This window comes from Neophocaena asiaeorientalis, unplaced genomic scaffold, assembly GCF_003031525.2.
Source record: "Neophocaena asiaeorientalis asiaeorientalis breed wild unplaced genomic scaffold, Neophocaena_asiaeorientalis_V1.1 scaffold280, whole genome shotgun sequence".
In the NCBI taxonomy this organism is placed as follows: domain Eukaryota; kingdom Metazoa; phylum Chordata; class Mammalia; order Artiodactyla; family Phocoenidae; genus Neophocaena; species Neophocaena asiaeorientalis.
The window spans coordinates 3,236,319-3,247,906 of NW_020185321.1; the positions used below are offsets into that span (position 1 = coordinate 3,236,319).

Below are 11,588 nucleotides of genomic sequence, written 5' to 3' on the forward strand. Positions count from 1 at the left end.
TTCTCTGTGCTGTATGATATATCTTTGTATCTTATATATTTTGTACATAATAGTTTGTATCACTTAATCCCCTACCCCTCGTTTACCCCTCCCGCCTTCCCTCTCCCCACTGGTAACCATGAGTATGTTTTCTATGTCTGTGAGTCTGTTTCTGTTTAGTTATATTCATTCAGTTGTTTTATTTTTTAGATTCCACATGTAAGTGGTAACATATGGTATTTGTCTTTCTTTGTCTGAGTTACTTCACTTAGCATAATACCCTCCCAGGTCCATCCATTTTGTTGCAAATGGCAAAATTTCATTCTTTCTTATGGCTGAGTAGGATTCCATTGTGTATATACACCATATCTTCTTCATCCATTTGTCTGTTGATGGACACTTAGGGAGCTTCCATATCTTGGCTATTATAAATAATGCTGCTGTGAACATTAGGGTGCATGTATCTTTTCGACTTAGAGTTTTCGTTTTTTTTCTGGAAATATACCCAGGAATGGAATTGCTGGATCACATGATAGTTCTATTTTTAGTCTTTTGAGGAACCTCTGTACTATTTTCCACAGTGGCTGCACCAATTTACATTCCCACCAACAATGTACAAGGGTTCTCTTTTCTCTACATCCTCACCAACATTTGTTATTTGTGGTCTGTTTGATGGTAGCCATTCTGACAAGTGTGAGGTGATACCAAAACCAGGATGATGGAAAAAAAAACCCCACAAGATTTATACCAGCAGTTGTCTTTCCATTATGTTGATGGTTTCCTTTGCTGTGCAAAAGCTTTTTAGTTTAATTAGGTCTTATTTGTTTTTTGGTTTTTTTAAAGTATTTATTTAGTTATATATTTATTTGGTTGCACCGGCTCTTAGTTGCGGCAGGCAGCCTCCTTAGTTGCGGCTCCCTGGCTCCGTAGTTGCAGCATGTGGGCTCCTTAGTTGTGGCATGTGAACTTTTAGTTGCAACATGCATGCGGGATCTAGTTCCCCAACCAGATATCAAACCCGGACCCCCTGCATTGGGAGTGCAGAGTCTTACCCACTGGACCTCCAGGAAGGTCCCTTATTTATTTATTTTTGCTTTTGTTTCCTTGCCTTAGTAGACAGATCCAAAAAAATATTTCTATGATTTATAATCTTTTGTATCTTTAAATGGGGTGGAGCAGAGTTCTTTTTTTTTCCTTTTTTCTCTCTATCTGGTATAAATCTCTGGTGTATTTTTAGGATGTAAAGATGTGTTTGAGGAGCTTCCCTGGTGGCACAGTGGTTGAGAGTCTGCCTGCCGATGCAGGGGGCGCGGGTTCGTGCCCTGGTCCGGGAGGATCCCGCGTGCCACGGAGTGGCTGGGCCTGTGAGCCATGGCCGCTGGGCCTGCGTGTCCGGAGCCTGTGCTCCGCAGCGGGAGGGGCCACGGCAGTGAGAGGACCGCATACTGCAAAAAAAAATTTTTTTTAAATAAATAAAGATGTGTTTGATAATATTGATTTTCCTACTTATCCTAGTTGAGGAGAATTAAAAAATAGTAAAATTTTCATTTAAAAAATAGCTTCTTTTTTTTTTTAACCTGGTTGCTGATTAGGTGCCAGGATTAGTGGAAAACATTTGGTAATGACATATACAGGGTTTCTTCCTGCTTTCCTCTCTGTAGGGCAGATTGTATGCTCTGGAACAGCCATCAGATGGGCATTGCCTGGCACATAAGTAGCACTTGGTAGATGGTGTCTGTTCTCGTTACTGTGAGTCTAACACCTGGTTAGTAGCCTGTCTACTTGTTCTCTTTACCCCAGCCAGGAGTTTGGGCATAGGAAAGGAGGCTGTCTGGTGCTTGCAAGGGTGGGAGACTTTTCAGATGTTTGGGTGGGTGGACAGAATTTCCCATCTCAGTTTTAGATTGTTCTGCCTGCCCTTTCAGTCTGTGGTGGACTTGGGTTTAATTTTTGAGGGCCTTTAACCAAAAAGTTACATAGAGATATAAAATATTGTTTGTTCTTAGGTGATTGCAAATGTCAGCCTATTTTTTTCTTTGTGAGAAAAAAACAACTTATTTTTTTATTACAGAGTCATATATTACTTGAAAAGTTTAAAAATATAGAAATATAGGGACTTCCCTGATGGTCCAGTGGTTAAGAATCTGCCTTCTAATGTAGGGGATGCAGGTTCGATCCCTGGTTGGGGAACTAAGATCCCACGTGCCACGCGGCAACTAAGCCTGTATGCTTCAACTACTGCGCCTGCACGTCACAACTAGAGATCCCAAGTGGTGCAACTACTGAGCCTGTGTGCTCTGGAGCCTGTGCCACAACTAGAGAGAGGCCCGCACGCCAAAACAGAAGATCCCACACGCCACAACTTAGACCTGACGCAGCCAAAAAAAAAGAAAAGAAAAGAAATGTAAAAAGCTTAAGTCTCTGGGAATTCCCCCTTCCCAGAGATAACCACCATTAATGCTTTGATGCATATTTTTCCGGACTTTCCCCATCTTTCTCTCTTCTCTCTGAAAACCTAATCATCTCTTTTTAAAAAACGAGATTATTAATGTGAACACGATAATTTGTTTATATTCAGTTTTTCTCCTCTGACGATTTATTTTGAGTGAAATGAAGCCTTCTGAGCTGGGACATAGTCTTACATCCTGTTTTTTAATTAATTAATTTTTGGCTGCCTTGGGTTTTCGTTGCTGTGCGCGGGCTTTCTCTAGTTGCAGCGAGCGGGGGCTACTATTGGTTGTGGTGTGCGGGCTTCTCACTGCGGTGGCTTCTCTTGTTGCTGAGCACGGGTTCTAGGCGCACGGGCTTCACTAGTTGTGGTGCGTGGGCTCAGTAGTTGTGGCTCGCAGGCTCTAGAGCACAGGCTCAGTAGTTGTGACGCACAGGCTTAGTTGCTCCGCGGCATGCGGGATCTTCCCAGACCAGGGCTTGAACCTGTGTCCCCTGCATTGGCAAGCGGATTCTTAACCACTGCACCACCAGCGAAGCCATACATCCTGTTTATTTGTAAGTCTTTATTCTCCTGAGATGGCCCTTCCTTGAGGTTGTGTTTCTACCTTTTATTTTTATTTATTTATTTCAGTTTTTGCGATATTGTATTTAGTCCTCTTGGCTAGCTTAATCACATTGTTGTTTTTGTTTTTATTTTTTGGCCACGCCACATGGCATGTGGGATCTTAGTTCCCCGACCAGGGATCAAACCCATGCCCCCTGCACTGGAAGTGCAGGGTCATAACCACTGGACTGCCAGGGAAGTCCTGATGGTGTTTCAACCTTTTAGGTCTCAGGTGATGTGGAGCGTGTGCCACAAGTACCCTCGCCACCCCTGTGGTACAGCCCCTGGGGCACCTGCTTGCAGGTGCCCTTGTGTGACCAACATCCCAACTCAAATGTCCAGGAGGTCAGAGGTTGGGCCTGTGTGTTCACTGCTGTGTCCTCAGCACCTGACGTGAGCTAGTTACGCGGGGTGCTGACGAAAAGCACATGCTATCTGGTAAAAACAGACATTAATTGAAGACTCAAGCACATTAATATTTGGCATGTATCTAAAATTAATATCCTGGTGTTTTTCAGCTAGTGAGCCAGCACCCCAGGAGCCCTCACCTTTCTTCCCGATTCAGAAGATACAGATAGATGAAAGAGAAGAGTTTGGCCCGCGGCTGCCTCCCGTCTTCTGCCCCAGTGAGTCGAGAGCTCCTTATGTCATCTGTTTGCCTTGGGGCCAGAGTCTCCCCCAAGATAGGACAACTCTAACCACATTGTTCTGTCTGCCAACGTAATCCAGCATGAGGCTGACCAAATATATATGTTTGTTTCTAGTTTATCCGTTCTCAGCCCTGTTTGGAAAATCAGTGCTTCCACCTTGTGCGTAAATGATAGGTGTTGCTTTTCAGCCTTAGAGTCCTTTAATTTTTTTTTTTTAACTTTTTAACAGATAGGGCCCTAAGTATCTCAAATTTTGTCACATATAGAGATAAAAAAGTAGAAATATAGGGCACAAAATGGGATAGGAATTGTAGGGAGAAGGATATTCTGAGACTTCTTTATACTTTGGCTAATGCAGCAAATAAAATAAAACTAATCCTTTCAGAAGTAAATACAGCTCATCCTCCTCCCCCAATATCTGTTAACAACTTCTGTTCAGTGCCAGCTTAAACTGACATCTCATGTTAAAATATTTAGACTGATTGGCATCTCTTTGAAAGCTGAGTTAACAAACATCTGATAATAGGGCCCAGATATAGAAATGACATAAAATTCTATTATGTACTTTATAGTTTCCTGTAGTGCCCACATATGCATAGTGGCTTGGTTAATTAACCCAGCCTTCAAAGAGATGAAAGCAGAGAGGAGTCAAATGTGTGAAGTTTTGAAAAATTGTGGTGAATATATTTCTCATTTGTGTAATTGTTCAGATCTTTAGTTTAAAATAAGTGTCGGCACTTGAAAGCTAAGTTAGTTATGCCCATTTCCCAGATGGTTCTTGATAACCTTGTAATAGTTGATAACTTAATTTGGTCTATGGGCTATTTTCCAAAAACTAGCATCAAAAAAAAAAAAAAGTTTGGGGAGGTCAACCTGGGAAACATTTGACCAAACTGTAGGACTAGAAAATTGCAGGCATTGGTTAACTGGGTTTGAGAAATAAACCATACTCCTGAAATACCTTGGAATTTTTCTTTAGGTAGAAAAAAGTTGATTTAATGACTTACACTGTTTCTGCTACAGATAATTTTCTGCTGGTTTGATGACCTGGAAGTTAATGACCTATGAAAACGTTTTGGTCAGAATTTGGAGGTGGAGAAGTGGAGTGCATGCAACTTGTTTAGTCTTTTTTTTTTTTTTAATTTAATTTAATTTATTTTTTTATACAGCAGGTTCATATTAGTTATCCATTTAATGCATATTAGTGTATACATGTCAGTCCCAATCTCCCAATTCAACCTACCACCACCACCACCACCCCTGCCACTTTCCCCCTTGGTGTCCATATGTTTGTTCTCTACATCTATGTCTCTGTTTCTGCCATGTTTACTCATTTTTAATGATCAAGTACATTATTTTGTTTTGGTGCTAATTTTTTAGTGTTTCTGCTTATAAGACAAACTCACATGAAATGTGCTTTTGTAAAGGGTGGACGGTGTCACAGGGGCGGACAATTATGTGCCAGATTCTGGGCTATGGGATTCATGCGCACGGTCCCATCTAATCCCCTCTGTGTCCCCAAAAGGATAGGGATTCTTATTTTCCCCATTTTTCAGACAGGAAAACAGACTTGGAGAGGTTTAGCGACATGCCAAAGACCACAGACCTGCTGACAGAGCCAGATTCAGACTCTGGTCTATCTCTGAGTTTACCTGAGGATGTTAAATGACAGAAGGCTGGTAGGCATTCTGTTCTGACTTTATCTTCATCTGGCAGATAAGACTGTGGCCAGACACCATTGGATCACTCTGGTCTTAGGTTGAGGTTTCTGGCAGTTTCTAAATATAGATCTGCAACGTGATATGCTAATCTGCTTGTTTATCAGTGAGGCAGGGCAGGAGTTCTGCCTTAATGGTAAACATCTGTCTACGTCAGACTCCTAACTCAGTCATTTAGCCTTCTCTTCCCCTATAGTCTCTAAGTAATGTCTTTATTACATTCGTGTTTCAGATGCTCGTCAGAAACTTGAGGCACCTCTCAAAGAGAAACATAAAAAGAACAAAGAAAAACACAAGACCAAGAAAGAGCACAGACGGAAGAAAGAGAAGGTAACTTCTGGGTGTAGCAGGATCAGTGTGTGGGGTCAGATGCCCCTGCTTCTGTCGTCTAGACCAGCCTCCAGGGCTGACCCATGAAGCCAGTCAAATGGAGGCCACAGGTCTCTCTACGCCTTGACAGAAATGTTGATAGTCAGTGGAAACCCTCGATTTTCAGAAAAACTTTGCTTTTTTTCTTTTGCTTTGACCACATCGCACGTCATGCGGGATCTTCCCTGACCAGAGATCGAACCCGTGCCCCCTGCCATGAAGCGCAGAGGAGTCTAACCACTGGACCGCCAGGGAAGTCCTGTTTTTCTTTTAGACAGAATATCTTATTCAGTTCTACTTAAAAGTTTTTTTTTATTCATGAACATTAAAAAGTAGGAAAAAAGGACATTTAAATATCTTAGAGTTGAGAATTCCATGGCGGTCCAGTGGTTAGGACTCGGGGCTTTCACTGTGGGGGCCAGGTTCAATCCCTGGTCGGGGAACTAAGATCCTGCAAGTTGCTCGGCCAAAGAAATATATTAAATATCTTAGAGTAATGGTTGAGTATTAAATAACAGAATAGTTAATTATTGTGTTTAATAAGACAATTGTTTTTAATAAAATATTTAGATAATGAATAAAAACATTTGATATTGATTATCATTCAGTATTAAAGGAAGGTATTAGTTTGAACATTTCTCAACTACTTTGTCATCATTACAAATAGAGATTTGGGTCTGTAGCTTGCCATTTGAAGTGATGGACGCTTAAAGAACACTGTTGACACTGCTGTCTCAACATCTGTGTCTTCTTTTGAGTTATGGCACAGGCTTTTAATTCAGTTAATGTTAGTTAGTGCTGGGTACCCACAGTGATCTGGGTAGTAGTAGAATTGATTAGAAACAGTTCCTCTTTTGGCTATCTGAAAAAGGGATTCTTGGGCATGGAAGGTAAGAGAAGTTCTCCTGGAGTGAAAGGAAAGAAACTGGTGCCGACAGATTTGAAAACCAAACTAACGTGTTTCTCACCGGCTTATGTGCTGTTCTCTGACCTTCTACCAGTTTCTTCTTTGTGCTTTTCCAGGGAGCTTGTCATCCTGATATGTGGTTTGTCACATATGGCTAAAGAAATGGAGCAGGCAGGTTCACGGGCGGGGCGGTGGGGGGATGGGGTCACCTTGGATGAGATGGGGGCTGAGTGTCATGATGGGGTCCTGCCTGTGCCTGCTTGGTCCTGCTGTGTCTGTCGCCAGAAGATCAATTCTGTGAGCATATGCGCGGTGGAGGGTGTGCCCAGTTGTGTGTCCTGGTCTGTCCCACACCAGGCTAAAGGTCCCCCAAGTGAAGTTTTTTGTTTTTGAATATGACTCCAGCAACCAAATGCCTCATTAGCCTGCCAGTGCGTGGGATTAGGAAGGGAAACACCCATTTATTCTCCTTGATTTATTTATTTATTTCAGAAAAAGAAACACCGGAAGCACAAACACAAAGGCAAGCAAAAGAATAAAAAGTCAGAGAAAAGTAGTAGTTCCGAGAGTACGAACAGCAGTGACAGCCAGAGCGATGAAGAAGGGGCCGCAGACCTGTCACCCCAGGAGCTGCTGAGACGGTAGGTGACAGGAGACAGTAGGCTTTCAGAAACCCTCAGAGGCTCGTTGAAACCTCGCTGTGTTTGCATAGAGGGAAATGTCAGAAATGATAAATTTGTGCTTTAACTCGTTTTTAAAAAGTTAACTTTTAATTGCATAAGTAATACGTAAATACATTATCATTGTGAAAATTCAGATCTTACAGATAAGGCTTGAAGTGGCCCGTGACCGACTCCCCAGATCTCTCTTCCCTCCACAGTAACCTCTGTCATCTGTTGCTTTGTAACTCTGAAGACTTTTTTGCGCAGCCACACACACACACACACACACACACACACACACACACACACACACACAGAGGTACACGTGCATTTTGTTGCACGTTTTTAATATAAATAATATAACTTTATGTAGCATAAATCTAGAGGGAATGAACATTTAGAAGGAATAAATATCACTAAATTGTTTCCACAAGTGGCTCTATCCATTTAAATTATGAAAGCACCTTGTTATTACATCAGTTACAAACAGCACAGAGATGTTTGCCAGCCTGATAGGTGAAGAATGGCATGTCATCTTCACTGCATTTCCTGAATCAGTAATGAGGCTGAGCAGCCTTTCCTGTGTGTCTCAGCCTTTGCCATGGGCTCTTTTGTGAATAATGTGCTGCTGTCCTTTGCACAGTATTCTGTTTTCTGTTAGATTTTTATACTGGTTTTCAGGTACTGTTTTTACTGACTTTTAGGAATTTAAAAATAATTCTGGATATTAATCCTTGGTGTTTTAGAGTGTTACCTGTTATATGACTTTTAACAATCTGTGTTGAACAGAAGCTTTAGTTTTGGGAACACTCAGTTTTACGAATTTTTGTGTTGTTGTTGGTATGTTTTACATTTTGTCTTTTTAAGGCCTTCCCAAATATAAGATTTTGTATACATATATATATATAGACTATTCTCATGCTTTTGTAGTTTTGTTTTGGTTTAACCTATTTGAATTGTTTTATTTTCCTTTTTGGGTGTGTGAACAGAGTAGGGTAGGCATCCAACTTACCTTTCTCCAGATAGATGGCCGGTTGTAGTAGTGAGAGTGAGTAGGCGAGCTGCGGTGAAAAGACACCCTTTCAACCCACTGGCACAGCACGGTGGAACATAAGTTAAATTGAGAAAGTTACTCAGGATCCCAGTTTGTTCCGCTCTAGAATGTGGCCCTCAGAGGAGCCGAGGGCAACGGGTTGGAGGATGGTCTTGGAGGTTGTTATGGTCCTGCCTGGAAGTCGCTGTCTTCCCTTCCCCTCCAGCTCCCGGGCCGGAGCAGCTGGGTGGCCCTGCCCGGCCAGCACGGGACCAGGTAGGGCAAGTCCAGTTGTGGGCCCAGGGTGACAGGGGACACGGCAGGCGCGAGCCCTGGCCACTCGGCCCCACCGGTGCTCTGGGCTGGTAAGGGAGGTGTAGCTTGATCAGATTCTAAATGCCTGTGCCCATGTGGATTGGTTCCTGGATTCTCTGTTCTGGTTTCTTAGCCATTTTTTTTTTTTTTTGCGGTACGCAGGCCTCTCACTGTTGTGGCCTCTCCCGTTGCGGAGCACAGGCTCCGGACGCGCAGGCCCAGCAGCCATGGCTCACGGGCCCAGCCGCTCCGCGGCATGTGGGATCTTCCCGGACCAGGGCACGAATCCGTGTCCCCTGCATCGGCAGGTGGACTCTCAACCACTGCGCCACCAGGGAAGCCCCCAGTTTTCTGTTATTTCATCCGCCCTCTTTTAATTACTCTGGCCTTATAGTATATTTTGCCATCTGGAAAGACAAGTGCCGCTGCCTTGTTCTTTTTCATTTATTTCTTTAGAATGGACAGGACCTTCTCATGGTTCAGAAACAATACGGATATGAGCATTTCAGTTTAATCCAGAGCCCCCTGAAGCGGCTGTGTTGATTCACGTTTCCCTTTCCTCAGGGCGCGTGCCATTGGTGATAGGGACGGGCCAGGCACAGTGAGGCACACCATGGGTGTGGGCTCGTTTAATCCTCACATAAGGCTGTGACTTGTGTCCCCTCCTCTCACAGGCGGGGAAAGCAAGGCCCAGGGAGGCCCACTGACCCTCACCAACACCTGATATTTTCACCCTTGACCATTTGGGGCCATGTGATGAGTCATTCCTGCGGGGAGGCATTTGCGCTTGCACACGTGGAAGCCCCTCAGTGCCCATCCGGAGGGTGTGGTGGGGTGGGCTAAGCACAGCAGTCAGAAAATGTGGGCAGGTAGCTGTGTGCTGACTTGCGTCTAAAACTTAACCATTTAGAGACCAGAAGCTGCAGAACAGCGTATATGCCTGGTACTGTTGTCAACGGGCCTTTGGATTTCCCCGCATGCACATGTATGTACATCCTTGCATAGAAAAGGGCTGGAGGGGTTCTTACACCCCTGAGAGCACTTGTCTCTGAGGCGGGGGACTGGGATAGAGGGAATGCAGCGTCTGAGGTGTGAAATGTATTTAATTACTCTTGTGGTTGCTAAAGGTATAGTTTCCATAGCCCCTCACCCCTAAGCCTCCTGGGTTCTCCCCAGGGAGCCTGGAGGGGGCCCCCTCCATCTTTTGTGCCTCACTCCACTCTGTGTATTACCTGTCTGCATCTGTCTCCTGCAAGGGGCATTTTGAGGGTCACGACCACATGGGTCTTACTTGCATCCCCAGCGCCCGGCTGAGGTCTCACTCTTGTCAAGGGCCCCTGCTGCTTTCCTTCAGTGATGGCACAGCCTAGTTCCGGATGGACTTGCAGTCTGCCCCCTCCATCCCCTCCCCAGGAGACACTGATCTTCCTGCTGTCCCTGTAAGTTAGCTTTGCCCATTCTAGAATTTCACAGACGTGGAAACGTACAGTTAAGTGCACTCTTTAGGGCATTCACACTGTAAGTTCCCAGCTCCCTGCATGTTCACTCCCTGAACATACCTAGAGCAGGGAATAAACCAGCGCTCCAGAAGCCCCTCCCACTTAGCATCCCCACCCCCGCCCCCCAAAGGTAACCACTCTGGCTTCTGTCACCGCTGATTACTCTCGCCTGTGTTTCAGATTTATTTAAGGGACCCATGTACTATGAACTCTTGCATCTGGCTTGTGAGATTCCTCTGTATTGTAGCAGCAGCTGGTTCGTTCTCATTGCCATAGAGTATTCCTTTATGGGATACACCACAGAGTATTCATCTGTTCCGTTGTTGGGGGCATTTGGTTTTCCACTTTGGGGCTGTAGAGCACGAATCTGGAGTCATTGTGACCCAGCTCTTCTTGATGAGTAGAGCCGCCATGAACATTCTTGTGTGCACGAAGCTGAGATTTAAGACTAATGGCTCAGGAGCTTTTGGCCCTGGAGCAAACATGGTTTTGTTTTTCGTTTTTTTAGTTCCTTCCAAAGGTCATACAGGAGATAGGTGTGTGCAACCAGGATTGGAACTTGCTTTTATAAATGGGTCTTAATATGAGATGTGGAGGAGTGAGTCTCTCTGTGTGTCTTGGGGGGAACAGAATCTTAAGAGTGCGGATTAAACGGTACTTTCTTTCATGGTGTGGGTCATCCTCTGTATTTTGTGCCACTTTGGCTCAGGGAGAGGCCTGGCATTCTTCTCCCCTGCTGAACTGTCTGGTTTTTCTGTTTGTATCTAACTTTCCTCCTCTCTCTCTTTTATTTCCTTTTCTAGGCTGAAGCGTCTTCCACTAAGAAGGCAGTAATTGAATTCTGCCCTGACCTGTCCCAGTACCAGATCTCCTCCAGAATGGAAGTTCATTGGCCACTCAGTTAATAGATTGTACAGATTGTATTTATATGTAAATTTTTGCTGTAAAATAATTTTTCTTTTAAACCTTGACATTTCAAAGCTTGCCTTGGAAGGTTGCTGAAATTTCTATTTTTAACTTCTTTTAGTGTCAGAGGAAAAAACTCAGACTGTACAGTTTAATTAAAATGGCATTTTTCTATTTTTTTCTTGATTTTTCATTTCCTGAAACTTTAAAAAAGAAATGAAAAGCAAAGGCTTTTCTCTGGTTTTGTTGTGAAGAAAGCCAGGTTCAGATAAGGACAGTCCGACTTACTTAAGGACCCGTGTGGGAGGGAGGTGGTCGCTTTCCCATGTTTTCCTGGGGAGTGTGGTTCCTCCCTCATGTGGTTGGTGCTGGTGGCCAGGAGCCAAGTGGGCAGCACAGTACCAGGATCCTGGCAGGTGGCCTCAGCCTCTCGGGGTAGATGCCACCAAAGTGTCTGAGAAAAGCACTGGGACCAAGAGTGGAAGAGTGCGCCCA

At 44.1% G+C, this 11,588-nt stretch overlaps 1 protein-coding gene across 1 annotated transcript in view; it reads left to right on the forward strand.

The window, feature by feature from the left end:
• Positions 1–11,271, forward strand: part of GPATCH1 (G-patch domain containing 1) — a 44,446-nt gene extending 33,175 nt beyond the window's left edge. The window contains exons 17-20 of the mRNA XM_024734149.1: positions 3,553–3,660; positions 5,635–5,732; positions 7,171–7,319; positions 10,991–11,271. Coding sequence (XP_024589917.1) covers positions 3,553–3,660; positions 5,635–5,732; positions 7,171–7,319; positions 10,991–11,021 — 386 coding nt within the window. The 3' untranslated portion in view covers positions 11,022–11,271. The remainder of the gene's footprint in view (positions 1–3,552; positions 3,661–5,634; positions 5,733–7,170; positions 7,320–10,990) is intronic.
• The last annotated feature ends 317 nt before the right edge of the window (positions 11,272–11,588 follow it).